Source organism: Stegodyphus dumicola, chromosome 3 (assembly GCF_044657685.1).
Source record: "Stegodyphus dumicola isolate Sdum_Otavi_A_Nest chromosome 3, ASM4465768v1".
NCBI classification, from domain to species: Eukaryota; Metazoa; Arthropoda; class Arachnida; order Araneae; family Eresidae; genus Stegodyphus; species Stegodyphus dumicola.
Genome location: NC_140770.1, coordinates 46,907,002 through 46,926,679, shown reverse-complemented (window position 1 = coordinate 46,926,679; position 19,678 = coordinate 46,907,002). Strand labels below are relative to the sequence as shown.

General features: G+C 32.2%; 1 protein-coding gene across 2 annotated transcripts in view; it reads right to left on the bottom strand.

Annotated features, from left to right (window-relative positions):
* Positions 1-17,746, bottom strand: part of LOC118200988 (uncharacterized) — a 34,936-nt gene extending 17,190 nt beyond the window's left edge. The window contains exons 1-4 of one of the 2 annotated variants that reach the window (XM_085812850.1): positions 17,658-17,746; positions 11,006-11,103; positions 10,217-10,315; positions 2,376-2,542 (exon numbers count right to left, since the gene is read on the bottom strand). In XM_085812850.1, the coding sequence (XP_085668976.1) occupies positions 2,506-2,542; positions 10,217-10,315; positions 11,006-11,103; positions 17,658-17,720 (297 nt within the window). In that variant the 5' untranslated portion in view covers positions 17,721-17,746 and the 3' untranslated portion in view covers positions 2,376-2,505. Of the gene's footprint in view, positions 1-2,375; positions 2,543-10,216; positions 10,316-10,972; positions 11,104-17,657 lie in introns of both variants that reach the window. The other variant, XM_085812848.1, reaches the window with a different exon arrangement.
* Positions 17,747-19,678: the final 1,932 nt, after the last annotated feature.

Genomic DNA, 19,678 nt, shown 5'->3' with positions numbered 1-19,678 from the left:
TTCTCCTCGCAGCGTAAATGCAAGCTTGTTTCTCTTATAAAGCTCTTCACAAAGGTATCTTTTCCCTTACGCAGAGAGCCCTCACATACTTAGCCACAATCCAAATGGTCATTATTATAATTAAAATAGAGATCTTTCCAATTCCAAGTACTTACGCCGCATAACAGCCTATTTTTAATCCACTGTACGGAGGTAACTTGGTCGGAGTTTGAGAGGCGATATTATTAATTTTTTCCATGATATTTTCATTGTTGGCATTTAAATCACTGACAGTAACTGTATGTTACTTTTTTCAAAGTTTAAATAAATAAATAAATGAACCACTTTTTTAAGCGATACTGAATTTGAGATACAAAAATGTGTCAAGTGACAATATCAAAATTTCGGTTGCTATAGCATGAAAGTCCTATAAATTGTCAAATGGTTTTAAAGATTTATTTTGATGACACGGGCAAAACATGTAACTTTCTTATCATATGAAGTATTAAAAATTCTTCTGAAAAACATTTCATAATAATTTTCTGTTTAACCATATCTGATCAATTTTACAGTAAAAGTAGCTTAACCTTTTTATAAACAAGACAAATACGGAGGCTGAAGGAAATAAAAATTCTGTGAAAGGAATTAACTCGATTAGTTTAATTAAGGAAATTAATGAAGAGTTTCAGCCAATACTGTTACTTTCATCCCTTTATACTGACATTCACTTAATTTATAAGTTTTATTTATTTGTTACATACAGGGCAGATGCTTAATAAAATTATCAGTCGAAATTCCAATAGAGGTAAATATAAAAATTCGAATTAAGAAGTTACGACATTTAATTCTGAATACCAGTGGCGGCTCGTGGCTAAAATTAATGGGGGTGCTGTTCCAAAAAAATTTAACCTTTGTTTTAAAATTGTCTAAAAGGAAACAAACATTTATAAAAACTAAATTTATTTTGAAACTTCATGAAATCTTACAAAAAAAAAAAATTAAACATTTCTTAATTAATTTAACCAAAATTGTTACAGTTCAGTGTTTGTCTAATCATTTAAAAATGAAATCCATTCTTCTTGTTTTAATTTGCGCGAAAAGATCAATAATTTTCTCCTTGATCTCTGGATGATAACTGAGGAAATTTTTCTTTATTGAAAGCCATGCAAGCGCATTTAGTCTTTCCGAATTCCTACTGCTTCTTAGAAAAGTTTTTATTCTTTTCAATGTTGAAAAGCAGCGTTCTGCCTCAGATGTAGTCATGGGACCTCTCAAGAGAATTTTTATTAGTTTCGTAATTTCACTAAGAACATCATCTAGATTATTTTCGAAGATAAATTTCAGTAGCGCAGTATTCATGGATATCAGACCTACAACAGAATACTTTTAACTCAGTTTCAAGCTTTTTTTTTTTTTTTTTTTTTTGTCAATTATTGGATATGCTTTAGTGGTCCGTACTATTTCTTCTGTAGAATGTTCATTCCTAAAACTAGCGAAACATTTCTTGTTTAACAATTTAGCAGCTGATAAGTGTTTAGTGGAAGAATATCTGTGCATTATATCAATACATAGTTATAAAGTCACATATTTCCTTAGCTTCTGCCATCGATGTCTTTCAGAAATTCTCACAGTACTTTGAAATTCTTAATTCTAAAATAGTAGTTTTGAAATTTGTTATATATTCGTTAATTTTAAACACATTAATTTCTCTGGATTGCATTTAGTTGTATATTATTTCAACATGAGGCATCTGATAAAAAAGCTCTAACCAAAACTTGAAATTATCACCATTTAGATATTTTAAAATTCCTGTTGCTTTTGCAATGGGAACAATTGTTTCATTTGTTGTTGTTGTTTTGCATTTGATGTTGATTGAATTTCAGTAAGGCAATTTTTTAAAGGTTGAAAATTTTCATGAACTCTGTGGTCCGTATGATGAAGTTCCTCCTTGTGGAGAAATACCACACGCGTGGAGTAAAAAGAAGTCACGCTTCCAACAACATGCCAGAATTTCGGCACTGCAACAGCGACAGTGCAATTCTCTCTGCCTGATTCGCGTGCTGTTTTCTGTGTACGCATGCGCAGAACAGCCAAACATTACGTCGCTGGAACTGTGAAGCGCACAGTTCCAAAGACTTTCGTACGTTTCTCACTAAGTGGGGGATGGCTACTGACATTAAGCTTAAGGATTATGTATTCTAAAAGTATAAAGAAAGAATTAAAGACTAAAGGACACACTGTATTAAATAATAAAATTAATGATAACTGGAAATAGGGGGTGCTGCAGTTCCACAGTGCTTATTACGAGCCGCCACTGCTCAATACAGTAGGTTACAGAAACACATTTACAATATTTTACCAAAATATTTGAAAGTTTTAGTTTGGAAGATATTTACCAGTTTCGCTGTATATCATTTAGGGCAATCGTCAAAAAAACAACACTCGCAATCCGATCTTGTTGGACCTGTACATCTACCGCTGGGAAAATCGTTCCTTATACAGAATGCAATACAGTCCCTTTCTTCTTCATGGCATCGATAAGCTGTTATAGTTTCGATGATGGCTATAAAACGTCATAAGATAATTGTTCTACTTTGCATAATGTCAATAAAATAGACCTGACAACAGCAGGTGAGAAAATAAAATACACTACTGATCATCCAAATTACAGCATCACTAAGGAAGTTTTCATAAAACCTATAGAAATTTGCACAACGCATAGACTTTCAGTAGGGCATTCAGTGTACTGTGTGTATACAAATCATGTGCTGCAACCTAGAAGTACTATAAAAAGGGAGATCAGAAGTCTGTTTTAAATACTGGAATTATGTAGTTTTCTGCTGTTCATATTCTGTGATAAGCTTCAGTATGTCTTGCCGAAAAAAAGAGCAATCATGTAAGAACATTTCTGAGTATGACAGAAAAAAAAAATTGTAGCTTATAAGTGAAATGATCCTTCCAAGAAATCAGGGCTGGTGTTGGATGAAATAAAGCAGGACAGATATGACTATGGAATCGGCGAGTTCAAGACGGAATAATTGACAGAAGAGAACGATTGCATGCGATCGCGAATCAAAGGACAGACTTGTGCGCATGGCAATGGAAGATCTCACAGTAACATCAAGAACCCTGATGCAGGAATTAGGATTTATTGCAAAACAACCTGTGCTAGTATCATTTGATGCTGTCCATAGAATTGATTTAGTTTTCACTTACCTTAAAGTGCGCGAGGGCTATCTGCCTAAACAGAGGGATGCATTCGTCGAAGACTTACTGAGGGAAAATGGTTCGTATCTACGTTACATTATGAAAAATCTACGAAAAAGTCCTTGCAGTCAGCCAGGATTTGAACTCCCCTCAAACTTTCAGTAATCGACGATCTTAATCACTCACCATTCGGTCCCTTGTCGATCTGTCTGCAGAAAAGGAGAATATTTTGAAGATATTTATTACTGGGATTACCGTTGACTCTGTACCATAAGCGTATGCTGCTGCAATCAGTGCGTTCAACACCGGGCACTGACAAATGAAAGGCACGACATTGTCTTTTCAGACAAATCTCGATTCTGCTTATAACACCGCTATGGTTATTCGAGTCTGGCGGAGCTTTGCGAATATTATAACTCTTGCTCTTTGTATCGCCATACCGGTTCTGTGATTGAACTTATGGTGTGGGAATAACGAGCGTTTATTCCCACACCCGTGTAATAGGCATTGTCAGCACACTCAGAACCCATCTCTAATCTTTAAAGTTCTGGAGCCAGTTATCTCTCTTATCGTCAAGGCTGGACTGCGGCTAGATTTCAGTAGGACAACTAGCAATTACCAATTACCAATTCATCAAGTCAATTACCGAAAACAAATGCCAGCATACAGTACCTTCAGCTATGCTAAATGAATTTTGGCAACGTATGGAAACAGCATAAAGACTGAAAGACTCCAAGCCTATATGCAAAGCTTCTTTCCTTCACTGCCAAACTGTGTCAAAACTGCCATCGATTGTGGCTATACAAAATACTGATTCCTTATGTTCTGCAAGTCAAACAGGCCGTAATTTTATCGAATACATCCTTGTACATTATTATCTGTCCAGTAAATGTGGCTTTGATAACTCCGGCTCTTAACGTTGCTACAATTTGGATGGATAGCAGCGTATTAAAATCAGGTTTTAAAATGTTGTACAGTGAGACATAAAATAATTATTATATTAAAATTTAAATGTATAATTGAAAATATAATTCTTTTAATTAATATGCTTCATCAGTTTTTAAAATATTTACAGACAGTTCCTGAAAAACAAAATTATATCGAAAAATTAATATGTACATCATTAAGCGATCCTATATTACAAAAACCTAAAAAGTAAGCAATTGCATTGATGTTAGAAATATCCTTACCACAGTATTTCTAAAAGTTTAAGCCACAAAACCCATTACATTATGTTAAGCATCATTCATATGACATCCGTAGATACTGAAATGTGGCACCACTGAGCGAAGAATAAAATCTTTTATTCATCATATACGTGTCATGGTGCATAATCAGTTCTCATAGCTCTGGCGTTCAGCAAAAATTATCAATCTGTAATTAACGTGTAATATAAGCAATTAAAAAGGCATAAACGCATTTCTTGATAATTTAAACTTTTATTTTATATATTTTTCATAACGCTGTAATTGGATTAAATTAAATTTATTTAATTAATAATAATTCCGATTGATAATTTTTATGAACATATCCACCTTAATCGTTATTAATAACTGATGATTCCAAGGCAAAAAATTAGGCGTCTGATACAGAATTGTTCGATTTTTAAATGCAATGCAATGAGGGGACGTTCTGTAGGAGATAAATGCGTTTAATGATATCAGTTCCAGTAGCTTTTAAAACGTGTTTTATTTTTTCTTAGAACGGAGATGCATTTAATTGTTGAATTTCTTTTTCTCATTGGTATCTTGATTCTTTACCTTCTTTGGAACTTACTCAGAATTATATATTCGACACTCTACACATGTGTTTGATAACATGCTTTTCTTTCTTCCAAAGATATTAACTGACATTATTCCAAGGACAATACCTTAAGGGGACTCATACACCTTAAAACTAGCAAGACCTTCGAATATGTGACTGTTGCAAGAATAGGGATAACTTATTTATTTTAAAAGCAATTACTTCCAACTTTTTACAGCTGACTACATAATATAGCTGCTTTCTGAAATAGTCATCAGAAAGTTTGTGTTGCCAAAAATATTTTAATAATTTACTCCGCTTTCTGACAAAAGTTTTCGTCCTGTTTCCACCTTGCGCGCACAGTTTAAAACATTCTGTTGCATAATTTAATTCTATATTTAATATATAACATTTATAACATTTGGAAACTATTGGAAACCTAAAATTCTAAAAATTTTATGTTAAATTTTTATTTTATTTTGAGTTGAGTTTATAAAATGTATTTTGTTAAAAAAATCTGTAATGTTTTCGTCCATAAATTTTTTCAATATTAAAATATTCATCAGATTTTGGGTTCAGTTAGAAAATAGTGCCTATATAAAAAATTCCATCCAATTTCAAGGATGTACTATTAGCCATTTTTAAAATATCATGCGCGCAAGGTGGAAACATGGCGAAATATTTTGTCACAAAGGGGATTAAATTACAAAAATATTTGTGGCAACACAAACTTTCTGGTTACTAGTTTCAAAAGCAGCTATATTACGTAGTCAGCTGTAAAAGGTTGGAAGTAATTGCTTTTAAAATAAATAAAATATGCCAATTCTTGCAACAGTTGCATATTCGAAGATCATAAGGGGTTTAAGGTGTATGAGCCCCCTTAACGGTTCCTCCTATTTGCTTCCAAACAGCAACACCGAGCCTGAGATTTAAATGACATTACAGAGTAGCTGTTTGAAGCTTTTTATTCTTGTAAATTTTAATGCTCTCACTCTTCCCTAGCAAAATAAGGATATCAAGTCATGAGGCAGGGAGATCGAAAATGTAATAGAAGACCACTGTTCTTGTTGAATAATGCACAGCACGTACTGCAAAGGACGTTTGATTCCACTGGTCTAGTCGTTTGTTTGCTTTCCTTCTGCCACTTAAATCACTTATATATTTGCTTGTTGCTGGTATAATATATATTTATTTAAAAACGAATTCGCAACAATTTTAATGGACGTCTTTCTGAGGGGAACTACCATAAATTTTGAGAAATAATCTATAATGATAACCAAATATCCGTTTTTATTTATTTATTTATTATTTTTTTTAACTACGAATGTAAAGACGTTTTAAATGAATTTCTATATGACTTCGTTAGGGAATGTGGCTTTTAAGCTATTTAAGTGCCTCGCTGGTTATAATTAATGCCGTTAATTAATTGTAAAGTACTTCAGCATTTGACAGGTTTAGTTACAAATCTGTGTAGCTATGCAAAAACAAACAACTTCCGCTTTAGAAGGACCCACTAGTTCATCTTCTGCGCGTTTTTAGCTTCTCGGGGAAAAACGCTAACAAGATCATATAAACAGATCTTTCTTTGGCACAGACAAAACTGCAGCTGGTATGCATTTCTGTTTATACAGACGGATTGAAAGGAACTAATCATGTTGGAGCATCATTTGCAATTGGCAGTCATATGGAGAGCATACCTTTGTATAATGACTGCTTAATTTTCACTTTTGAATGAATTGCTGTATATTATGTTCTTTTTGTAATTTCTAAGCTATGCCATAGGAAATTCTTAATTTATATTGACTCGTTTAGTGCATTAAAACTTCGCAAACATTTTCTGACGATCAGAGGACTAAACCTTCCTGAAGTTTTAAAGCTAAATTTATACTTAAACAGATATCAGATTCTTTACTGCTGGATTCCTGAGCATGTAAGAGTGAAAGGTAATGACCTATCAGATATCACAGCAAAGTTTGCTGTGGAACTGTCTAGACAATTCATTTCTTCCTGAGATATTAGCATTACCATCGAGTAGAAGATCTTAAATTAGTATGAGGAATGAAGGCCATGGCTTCATCTGTAACTTCATAACTAGTTAAGAACTGCAATGTTTTGAATGGAAAATTGGATGACCCATAGAAACCGGACGAAGGGATCCCCTTTAATTGTGTTAGAATTGATCATTTTTAACTTATTCTTAATTATTTTCTAAAAGCTGGAAGTGAATCTCTTTGCTCAAATTGTAATGCTGTCCCCACTTATTACAAATATCCAGAGACGATTAAGATGAAACGCAGCTTTCCATATCAGTCTCCGCTGGGTCAGAGCCCACGTTTGTCTTGAGAGCAGTGATGGCAAAGTGAATGAAACGCCAGCGAACATGGAAAATGAACTTACGATTACATTCCTAGAGTCACCACGCTCCGATTCTACTCAAGTCCGCAACTCATTCGCTACATCTTTAGAATGAATTGCTTTATTTTGTTAATTTTATATTGCTCATTATTGCGCAAAATTTGAGTTGCAAAATCTCTACATATAATAAAAGAAAGCGTCTGTGTGTGTGTCTTTCGTTCGCGCTGCGCGTAAGCTAATAGACTCGCCCGAAATTTGGTACATAGGTGCATCTAGTCTTGACAAGAGCCACTGCACCTCGAAGCGATTTTTTCAAAATTCGAATTCGAATTTTTTTTATTTTATGTTTTGTGACGAAATCGCGTCATTTTGAGACATAATGGGCTATAGGAAAACAAGATTTTACTCTACACACTCCATTTTCACATCGTCATGAAACGTAGGCACTTAGCTATTTTACGAACTTAAAATAAATTTCGTGTTTCAATAAGTCGATTAAATACGAATTTATTTAACAAAGGGAGCTTAACATCTTTCTAACGGGATTTTTTCTAAAAAAGTTTATTTTTAAATATGTACAGTTTATTTTTCTTTGATTTTTGGACACATTAAACTTTCATCCTTGCGACTGCTTTTACAAAAAGAATTTTGGAAAAATGATAATATTTTATATTTTTTAAAAAAAAATTTTAAACGAAGCTTCCGAGTACACTTCTCACATCTTTAAAAATGTGATTTTGGCAACAATTTTCCTGTCTTATTGTTGTTGATAGATTGTGGATGAAATCGCATCATTTTGAATAGTTTCATTCTTTTAGAAATATGGGTTTGGCAACAATTTTTCATCGTATTTCTTATGTCACTGTTTTTAAGAGATTGGCAAATTTCATTGTCATTTTTTATATATATAATACATTTTTGTTGATTTTTTTTTAAATAAAATTGTTCTGCAGAGTAAAATTTTGCGCGGATTTTTTTTGTTTTTTGAGTTACTTTCATGTTATTTTTTGCTTATTTCACTATTTGTAAGATATTGAAAAGTTTTGCATGATTTTTTTTCTTCAACGGAAAGTTGGTTAACTTTTTTATTAGGATAATTAATATTTGTATTTAGGGATATAACTTATTTCATTGTAATTTTTTTCTCTTGAAAATATAAGATAAAATATCATTAATTATACTTTGCTCTTCAGAATTTTTGTTTTTTGTATTCTTTTATGTTATTTATTGCTCATTTCACTGTTTTTAAGATATTGAAAAGTTTTGAGTGATATTTTTAGGAAACAAAGTTCTTAACCTCCTTTATACCATTTGAGTTCTTAAGATTTTGCAAAGGGAAGTTGGTTAATTTATTTATTAGGATAATTAATATTTGTATTAAGGGATATTGCTTATTTCATTGTAATATTGTTATATGTAATAACTTTTTTTTTATAAAGTTGTTCTGCAGAGTAAAATTCTACGCAGTTTTTAAATTTAACGTTTGGTGTTTCCTTCAGCCATTTTCCCGGTACATTTAAAAGTCAGACGAAGGCTGGCAGCGAAGCTGTTAGTAAAACCATAAAGCAATTGATCAACCTTCGCTTAATCTTTATTTATTATTGTTTACTTTCGTTTAATCTTATCTTCAAGTCACAAAATGCAGGATGCTTATAAAGTCCCGGACCCATTTTGATGTTTAATAACTCATAAAATAATAAAGATAGATTAAAATTAATAACATAAATGGTTAGATAGACTCAAAAATTTTATGACCCTTGTCAATGAACTTCCACGTGTGCCCCCTTCGTCGCACGGAGAATATCAAGTCGATATTCAATTTCACGCCAGGTACCGGCAAGCATGTGTTGTGGTATATGCATTCTCCTTAATATCCGGTCGAATAAAACATCACATGCAAAAGTACTAGAACAAACACATCAAAAGTAAACATAAAACATTGCAATAGTTGCCAAAAACAAAAGAGAGAAAATGCAATTAATAAGCAGACGATATTTAGAAAAGTACAGATGAAAAATGAAATTATCTGAAATTAACCACACGCGCAGACGATATATACAAAAGTAAAGATATTCAAACCTGAAAAGGAAAATATATAAGTTACTCCATCAATAAATGCGATAAGTTTGTTTATATCTTCTTTATTTTATGAGTTATTAAACATCAAAATGGGTCCGGGACTTTATTGCAGCGAGTTTCACGCGTTCGCTTATTCGATTCTTTAGAAAATTGAAGAATTCCTACAGCAAATTTAAAGCAAGATTAGTATGTTGGTTAACTTTATAAATTGTGCAATTCATTAAAAATATTTTTTTCTTTCTGTGTGATTATGCGTCGATTTAGAGTAACATATATAACAAGATTCTATCTACTTAAGACTATTGTATCATTGACACTAATTCTATCTACTTGAGACTATTGTATCATTGTAAATATTGCACTTGATTTTAAATTACTAACAGTCAAGTCCGCTACATAAAAACCAATTTATAACGAAACCTTAATTTTGATTGAGTTCAGGTTCTTTTGTACAAAGTAATTTATTCAGCTTGCAGCATATTTCCAAGCACTTGAAAATCAACTACGCTAAAACCGACCAGCTACTCAAAAGAGGTACATAGAACTATTCTTGTGTATCTCTTATGTAAGCTGATCCGTTTCCATTTGCAGTCCCATAAATAGTTATATAGCCCTATAAATAGATAAAAATTCATATCGGCGAGCTCTGGGACCATGTAAAGATGCATGCTCAAAAACGAGCAGGGAATGAAGATGAAGATTTCTGCACTAATATTCCGTTACAATTTTTTTTTTTAATCTCGGTCCCCTCTAAAATAAATTCTCCAAAATAAAGTATTAAGAGCATTGCTTAAGTTTGAAGTCATTAGATAAATAATTACGAATTTAAAAGTTTAAAAAAGGAGTGACTTACCCAATGTTGCTATAAAAAGGAAAGTAAGAGCTACAGCACAGAATTTCATACTTTTCATATTCTTTTTGAAGAAAGAAAATTAACTTTAGCAGAATAAAGCTAGAATAAAAATTATCAACCGAATTAGTGTGTAACAAAGAGTAAATTAAAAGTCAAATCTTTTTTTAACCAAGTACGACATGTATGACGTTAGAAAGATCGTTTACTATTAAAAAATTAGAAAATATCTAATCAAATTATCATTTAAATATTATTAAAAATTAAATGTAATTAAAATTATAAAATGGAGTGTACTTAAAATCATATTATAAATTAAATGTATTTAAAATCATGTTAAATATTTAATATATTTAAAACCATTTTATAAACTAAAGGTATTTATAATTACATCATTTATGCAGATTTTAAAAATAACATTAAACGGGAAAAGACATTCAGGATCGTTGGGCACCTGTAGTTAGCCCTATAATGTGAAGCAACGCAGTACGCCGTTAAATTAAAAATACATCATTAGATACACCACTAAATTCAAACTAAACTGAACGCCATCGGTGACCGTCAAGACTTAGATCTGTCATCGAAGACTTAGACTTTCAGTCTTAAGAAGACTTAAGAAAAAGAACTTAAGAGTCTTAAGAAGACTTAGACTTTCAGTCTTAAGAAGACTTGTCACTTGTCATCGAAGACTTAGATTTTCAGTCTTAAAATCATCAGTAACTCACACGCTGATAATTAATTGAGAGTAGACAAAGTTACCAGTGCTTTAATGCAGAGTCAACAGGAGCTGACCTTTGACTTCGATGCTTTGATATTTGGATATGGACTGGCAGCGCATCAGATAATCGCCAGGTGGAGTAACGATGAATACACAACCTTAGATGAGAGTTCTAAAAGAATAAATGCATATTAAGTAATAAAAGACCCATGCCTAGGAGAATTAATATTAAGTAAATAATAAACTCATACCTAAGGGAAAGGCAGTCGAACTGTCAGTCAGGGGGGAAAAAGATTTCTGCAAATCGAGTCCATCATGTGCCGCAGTAAGGGGATTAAATAAACAAGGAGGTTGAAAAAATTGGTATTTACGTATTAACGCAATCACCTTGGCGCAATCTGGCAACTTTTGTGCAGATGAAAAGTTACTTATCGATGAAATCCAGTGGTTTTCGCGAATTTTTTTAATGGAGATTCCCAAACTTCTGATATTTATGGTAAGTTGCCAAACGTTATCAATATGTAAAAAGGAAATATACTTCAGTAATTTAAAATTCCAAATTTAAATAATTCGATAAGTATTGCGTGATACATTAAAAATAAAAACTGAGATTTTTTTTCTAAATCTTTCTGTAATTTTTTGGACTATCTTTCTCTCCAAGTACCTAGCGATCGGTTTACAATTAAAACAGCAGAGAACTGCAGGAATAAACTATCTCACACACTCCGATAACATCGGCCATCTACCAACCGCATCTCCTCGTTGTTTCCCTTTAGAGATTTTGCATCAAAATTCTGTATTCCTGAAGAAATTTTACCGCAGTTCTTCCGTTGTTTGCAAATAATCCAAGCGCATATTTTAAAATACGTAAGGCATAAAATATCACGATTTCTGTATAAAAACCTTTGCAATACAACAAACACAGCGCATGCGAAAATGGCGACGTTGCTTGCCTGAAGGATTATTCTGAGGATGGTTCTGTGATGAACTGTTATAGTAAATTCTCAGTTGTGTTTGCCTTTGTGTATCTTGTTTCTAGGTTCGCGTAAGATCGGGTGCCTCAGCTTTGATTGAGCATTTTTTATCGCTAGAGGTAGTAAATATTGAAGACGAGGTTCTTGGAAATTTTCTCTGTTATCTTGACCTTTTACGTAATTTTTCACATCCAGAAAATTTCTGGGATGGAAAAGATGGCATCTCAGGAGGATAGGCTCTTCATCAGTTCACAAGTAAGATTTTCATTTCAGTTCACAAGTAAGTTTGTGTCAAAAGTTCTCCAGAGCACTTGAGACACCTAGGTTAACGCACGTCACGTTATATGTCCATGAACAAACTTTTGACATCTAAAAAACTGTATGAGTAAACACCGGGCATTATAATTCTCGATTCTATTCAGTAGTTTACGGTTTCTAAATTTTTCGGCCTTCTGTAACGTGAGAGCTCCACAAAATAAATAGGGAGTTTTTTGAGTACATCATGATTCTTTCTTGATAACTGCTGGACCTTTCTGGCAGGAATGTTAAGTCCAGTAAGGGCATCCAGCGTAGCTTTTTCCTCAGTGTTCTTTTGACTGTTACACTCTATGAGTTTAAAATCTGTATCACACCTAGAAGCCGAATAGAGCGAATAGCCTCAATAGAGCGCCGAAATAAGCATTTCCGAGATATGTAATTAGTTGAATTATGAGAAAATCAGTTCTTGGAAGAAATGATATGACGAATATAGCTTCAAATGAAATATTTTTATATCAATTTCAAAAACTGCAACAGTAATGCTTGAGTGTACCTGTGAGAACGAATAAGTTGTATATGGGTGCTGTTGCATTTTTGACGATGCAATATTTGCGAAGAATTGTCATCTTCGATCAAGTCATAGATCATTGGTGTTGCTGCAATATAGTTAACTAGATTTTTCCATTAAATCTAATTCAGAGTGCACCGGTGTCATTGACACTTTTGTTGGTCACAGACAGGGCCGAATTGATACTGATGGAGACCGCAGGCGCTTAGAAGGTTTTGGTATCCCGTAATATTTACAGTATAACACCTGTTTTTTTTTTTTTTTTTTTTTTTTTTTTTTTCCATTTCTTCAGGATTTTAGTGTAGCTGTGCTATACATTCCTTGGTAAAACGAGGAATGATAATTTTTTATAGTGTCTTCTTTCCTTGACCATTTGCTCGTTTTGCTTAATGGTTAATCCAGCTCTAGTCACAAGTTACCTAGAAGCTGATGGTCACTGGTATTCAATATATAAGGCACCGATGGGAAAATGAGCAATGTTTTAGGCATTTAGGTCTGATTCACCTCAGGTATACAACTACTTTGAGTTTTGACCTGTTCAATCTGTGCCGCCTATGATTACAGAAAAAGTTTTAAATCGTAATTAAACTATAGAACTTTCAGCCTATCAAAGCAATTGGTAATCGGTAACCTGTGTGTATTGGCGGTCAATAAAAAGATTACTAACGTAAGGCAATGCGATGCATTGCTAAGGATAAGCTGTAGAACACCACTGATGGGTCACACAAACCCACGGTAATCGATTTCTGTCAACGCGTCTTACGACGTTCTGAGTTTTTCTAACACAAAAGTTTATTTAAAACGTTTAATCTACAGATGAATTTCACTAACAAACATGTTCATTTTGTTTAACTAATACAGAATTTGACAACAAGACTTATTGGACATGCTTCTTCAGAATTTTTAAATTTAAAATTCTCGTTTCTTAACATCATTTCTCTCTCAAAAGTTCAAAATGTGTTCCGAAGAGTTAGGATACCAGAGGTACTTCTTTACAGCTATCAAAAGGAATTCACAACGTCCTACCCCTCATAAACTATAACTTCATAAATTAAATATAATTTATTAATAACACAATAACTACTTATAATGACCATTATTCAATACTACATTAAAAATAACTGCACTATTACAGTAAAAAATAACTAAACAGTAATGATGGATCATAATAATACGAAATGTAGGGTTTTATGACAATTATAAATCATAGTTTTTGAAATATTCCAATGAATCAGTTATCAGCAACTATTTTATTCTCAAAGTTCTAATGGATACATATCTTGTCCGGTTTTCTTAGATCATCAAATTCCAGTTTTACATTGCATGAGTGGCAACGTTCAAGGTTGTCATCTTCGCCCACGACATTACGACAATAATAACATTTCATACTATTTCACAGTTATGTGACCTCCGATCACATTTTCGGATTCAACATTGTTCTTGAATGAAATGTTTGATATGAGAAGTCTCACCTTTCCAGCAATGAAGCCTCAAATGGGGCGATTTTTAAAAAACGCTTCTTCTAATGTAGCCTGAAATGGAGCATAACCTTCATAATCATATTATTACCAACGACTGTGAGTTTTTATTCATCAAGCTAAGGCACAGCAATATATGTTGCAGTGGCAGCACTGTATTTTCACCTTATCCCTTAAAATGTTCCAAATAGGTGCATGATAAGTACAAAGTAGCGTAATACAATGCAATGGTAACCATGAAGTTATGTATCGTTGCAAAAATTTTTGAAAGTCTGTTCTGAAGACGAACGTTTCTAGTCCCCAAAAATGGTATAAGGTTATATGTTTCATGCTTCTTAGTGCATATGTTTAAAAAAAAGCATTAACCCACCCACCCCCATTTCCTAAAACTGCTGGCCAAAGCAAATCCCATTTTCCCCCTTTTTTTAGCCCGAAATTGTTCACAAAACATCTTCTGTTGAAGAATTAGATTTCTTAGAAGCATTTCGCATTCATAAAAATCTTACACTTTTGGTTAATAATCCCAATGCTAGTCTGCTTTTACCTTCAGTTTTTGAAGAAATTATTTCATGGTTACTTTCACTTTTTGTCAATAGATTACTCCAGTGTCTTCGTCTCCTCTTCCTTGGCTGGAATTTTCGAGAATTTTTGTGCTTTTTTATCGCTTGAGCACATGTTTACCCTTCGTCATTTTCACTTCTCAGCTGTGGAAACTATAATCCTAAAAATTTACGCAATTTAAGCTGATTCTTGTTGCCATAGTATCTTTAACCTTTGTTCTTCGGCGTTTTGTTTTTTGTTGTAATTAAATATTTTAAAATTCATTCTTGACTGGCCACTGTGGGCTTCTTTATCTGTAGCTTGAAATTTTATCTCAACAATTGAAATTATTTATTCGTCATTCATTTCGCTTTACAGTTGCAGTCGTACATTTCCCATTTCTATAGATAAGATAGTATATTCCATTCCAGTATAACATCGAAGGGAAGCAAGTTTGTAAAGGTATTGATTAACAATGTTTTCATTAATCGTCACTTTTTTTGTTGATGTCGAGAGAAACTCAAGTTTGCAGCTTTATTTGAACAAATGAATTACTCTTCGATTAAGTTATCTAACCAGATTATTAACACTTACAGTTTCTTCCTCACATAGTTTTGTTGTAGCTTAGATTCAAAATTTACTTGAAATTTATAAAATAAAATGAATAATGTCAACAATAATTAAGCACTGAATGTTGTGAGAACTTTTGAAGATTCTCATGTCACATTTTGAGGCTTTGACAGGGAAACCGTGAACGCATTTATTTGACAGGGAAACCGTGAACGCATTTATTTGACAGGGAAACCGTGAACGCATTTATTTGACAGGGAAACCGTGAACATTTTATACTAAATATGATAATGTTCTTATCTTATCAGAATGTTCTTATCGCATCGGCACTAAAATTCAGAGGTACACCAAGGGGGGAAAAAAAAATTGTACAGTTCTTATATCAACCGTTCTACTGGGCCGATTGAGGAAATTCAAATTACGTTTTTCATGTCTCGAAAGCGCGATTTAGGATACATATTAGATTTATATATAGCATCATTCTAACATAGGTATTTTGACACAAAATCGGACTTTTTCTGAAATGACATGACAATTTTTTCCATATTTCGATTCTACGACATAATAACGACATAATAACATTCTACGACTAAATATTAAATTTTGTAAAATTTGGTGCGAAATTTACGGAGAAAAATTAGGAATTTGTCTTGGCATATTTTTTTCAGTTTTCGTCAAGAATAATTTAATTGGCGAATTTCTTAATTTATAGCAACCTATTTTCCTTTAATTCTTTTATTTGTAGACCACCGGGGAAAAAGTCATCGTTCATACTTTCAAATAATTTTAACGAAATGCGAATTAACATTAAAAAAAAAAAAAAAAAAAAAAAAAAAAAAAAAGATGCTAGATTTCAAAACTCTCTAACATGTAAATTCATGTATACCTTAAAATTTAAATATGAAAAATAAATGTATATCTTAAAATAAAAAACTCTAATTTTTTGCACGTGTGCCTAGAAATACACTACTTTAAGATGATATTAAAAATTTTATAGGTTATAATACCAAATTATTTTGGGAAAATTTATAAAAAATAATTAAAAATATACGTTATAAAAATAAATCATAAAAAATCTGCGAGTTATATTTGGATTAACCCTAAATTTCGAATTCTGGAAGAAGGAATCAGGTAAGTTTAATAAAAAAAAGAAATATTAATCAATATATATCAAATTCAATTAACATTGATGAGCTAAAAGTTTGAGAGGTAATTTTTTAAAAACTACTCGTGCGATTTTTACAAAACTTGGCAGTTTGGCATAATTTGAGTCGTAGATCGAAATGTGAAAAAAATTGGCATGTTATTTCAGAAAATGTCCGATTTTGTGTCAAAATACCTGTATTAGAACAATTCTGTATATAAATCTAATACATATCCTAAGTCGCGCTTTCGAGACAAGAAAAACACAATTTTAATTTCGTCAATCGGCCCAGTAGAACGGGAGCTGTAGAACTGTCTTTTTTTTTTTTTTTTTTTTTTGCTCAACGTACATTAATGCGACAGTCCCTATTTCTTCATCAATTTGTGATCACATTTCCAATTTGTAATTGAATTTATGATTACCTTTGGATCAAATTTTCCTTTTTATTACTTTTGTGGCTTCGGTCAGAGGGTTAAGATATATTGTTTAATAATAGTATCAAAAAAAAAAACTGAAAACATTTCAGATTTTATATAACGCTTAAAGGGGCGTTTTTTTAACGTTTCGTGTGTTACTTTTATTTATTAAATATCATGTTCATCGCACTTAAACCATAAAATTCAGTTCAACAGCAGTATCGCAAAATAATTTTAAAATGAGCATAATTTTTAGAATTTCCGATACACACTCTCGCGCGCTGGAGATAAAAGTGTTTTTTTTTTTTTTTTTTTTTTTTTTTTTTCTTTTTTTCTCCGTACAGTGTTGCCATTGCTCGCTTTGATATCGATGAGTTTGTTAATAAAAAATTAATTAAAGTTTTACAAAATATGAAATAGATAATAAAACAAATTTTAAATTTGGGCTTCCAAATCCCCATATTCGGGTGGAAACGTACGTTATTCAAAATTTACTGGCTCTAGGTACCATTATTTTATCACAACGCAAGAAATATACATACATTTATGCAGATTCTTCATTATTTAATTTCTTTAAATATAATGCAGGACTCTAATATTTGGTGGCAACAATTTAAAAAGTGAATCAACGCAAAATGACAAAACGAAATTAAGAGTCCTTTTGGGGCAAATTGCCCCTTTGGACTAATAATATTCCAAATTATTTTAATAAATATACTTTTTTTCATAAATGAACAGTAAATTAATATTACAAATATTTTAAATGAATTTCTCTCACCTTTGCTGAACAAGTGCTTCTGATCTTACAACCAAAATACTTTCTATCGCTTTGTGAAAGCATTTTCGATTTTTATAAGTTAGCTATCATCACGTAATCGTTTAGTTCCTTATTAAGTAGCATGACCAACTGCTTTTGAATGCAAAACAGGAGGCTGTCTCCCCCCCCCCCCACCTTTCTTCATTTTAGCTTTTGAAAGAGCTACTAAGTTTTCCCATATTGGTATTTTGGACCTTCACAGAACAAACAACATTTCGAAGAATTCTCTAAGTTTATTTATGTGACTCATGCTATTTAATAAGAGAATAATATATTGCCAACTAAGTCAATATAATTGGAAATGAGATTAATTGACTGAAAAACATAAATAATTGTTTCTTAAAAATTTATAATGATTGTTTTGAAAAATGACTCGTGAAAGAATATTTTACAGGGAAAAAAAACAAATGTTTTTAATTCTCTAATGTGAGACAGCACTCGTAAATTGCTTGGCTCTATTATCTAGATGTCGTAAATTGCTTGGCTCTATGCTTTGCAATTTTGCTTTCACCCGTTATTCATTTGCCTTGACATATTACCTTTCGGTGCCTTCGTTCTGGGGTGGTTTGTTAACTTCGTGATGTTTGGCTGCGACCGTTTCTTTTATATTGCCAGCTAGAAGATCCATATCGTTATTTGGACTTTTCTCTAAAAAGCCTAGCCGAAATACCGGGCTACTTGCCATTTCCATCTTTTATCATAGACATTGCTTTCGAAACATAAAATTGTTTTATTTGATTTTATTTGTGATGAATTCACACCATCCCTACCCTTTAAATACACAAATTAACTTGGAAACTTATGAAAAGCTAATTCAAATGTGTAACTCATTTTGTTCCCAAGAATAATTCAGCGATTGTTTTCCCCATGGTTATTTGCAATTTTTAATGTACACGCAAACTAATTTATGTTAGTTTCATTAAACATTCCAAACTTTCATTAAGCGTTAAACATACGAGTAGATAATTTTATTTATATTTCTACTCACGTGCTCTAATGTGGGTCTGAGGCCAATATGGAAACGTCTTTAAATGCTTTATGTCAAGGACAGTATGCATTTCCTTAAATACTTGATTAATAATTATCCTTAAATACTTGATTAATAATCATCATCTGCAATTACTTTTAATGGAGATCTATATTTTAAAATTAACTTATTTAGGAAAGAATAAATTAAACTGCTTGGGGAAAAGCAAGGCGAAATAGAATCCTTTCTGCCCTCTTTTAAAAACTATTATTGATGTTTAACAGAAATTTATGCTTATTTAACTTATTTTTAGGACAAGTGCGTAACAAATTAATTCTATCTAATTCATTTCAAAATCAGATTTCATTTTGCTTAAATATTGTCAGCCTATAATTAAAATCATTAACGAACTGACACATTGCTGAAGATTTGATGTATTCAGTGAAGAATTTATGAAACTGAGGGAGTACACTGCTTCCCAATGTCATTCTTATGATTACGCTGCCAAACAAAAGAAAGTCACGCAGTTCATGGAATATATTGAATCTTAACTAGGATTACTTACTTAATTTCGCTATTAATATTTATATATTTCTTGGAAAACAAGAGCCGGTCAATTATTTCATACTTGCTTGACCTTATTCTAAGTCTTGTTATGTCCACATGTTCAAACTGATCCGTATCCATTAGATATGCATGAACAATTTTTAACTCAATTTAAGATTAACTCTCTCAGTCATGCTTTAAAAGAGAGTCCAAATTTGTAGAAGCCAGCATTAAAGTTGGTTACACTCCTTACTTAATTTGATTCTACAATGTACGTAGGTAACAGTATTTTCATTTCCTGGTTTATATGCTGGATCTTAAAATTAAATTATTTTATTGTATTTTTAACTTCGACTTCATCAACCTGGGGGAAACATTTTCTCGGAATATAGAATTTCTCGAATGATCTATGAAACATGTCACTTGCTCCTTCCCCAAGAACCTTTAAGGAAGAGTTAGAGGAACTTAG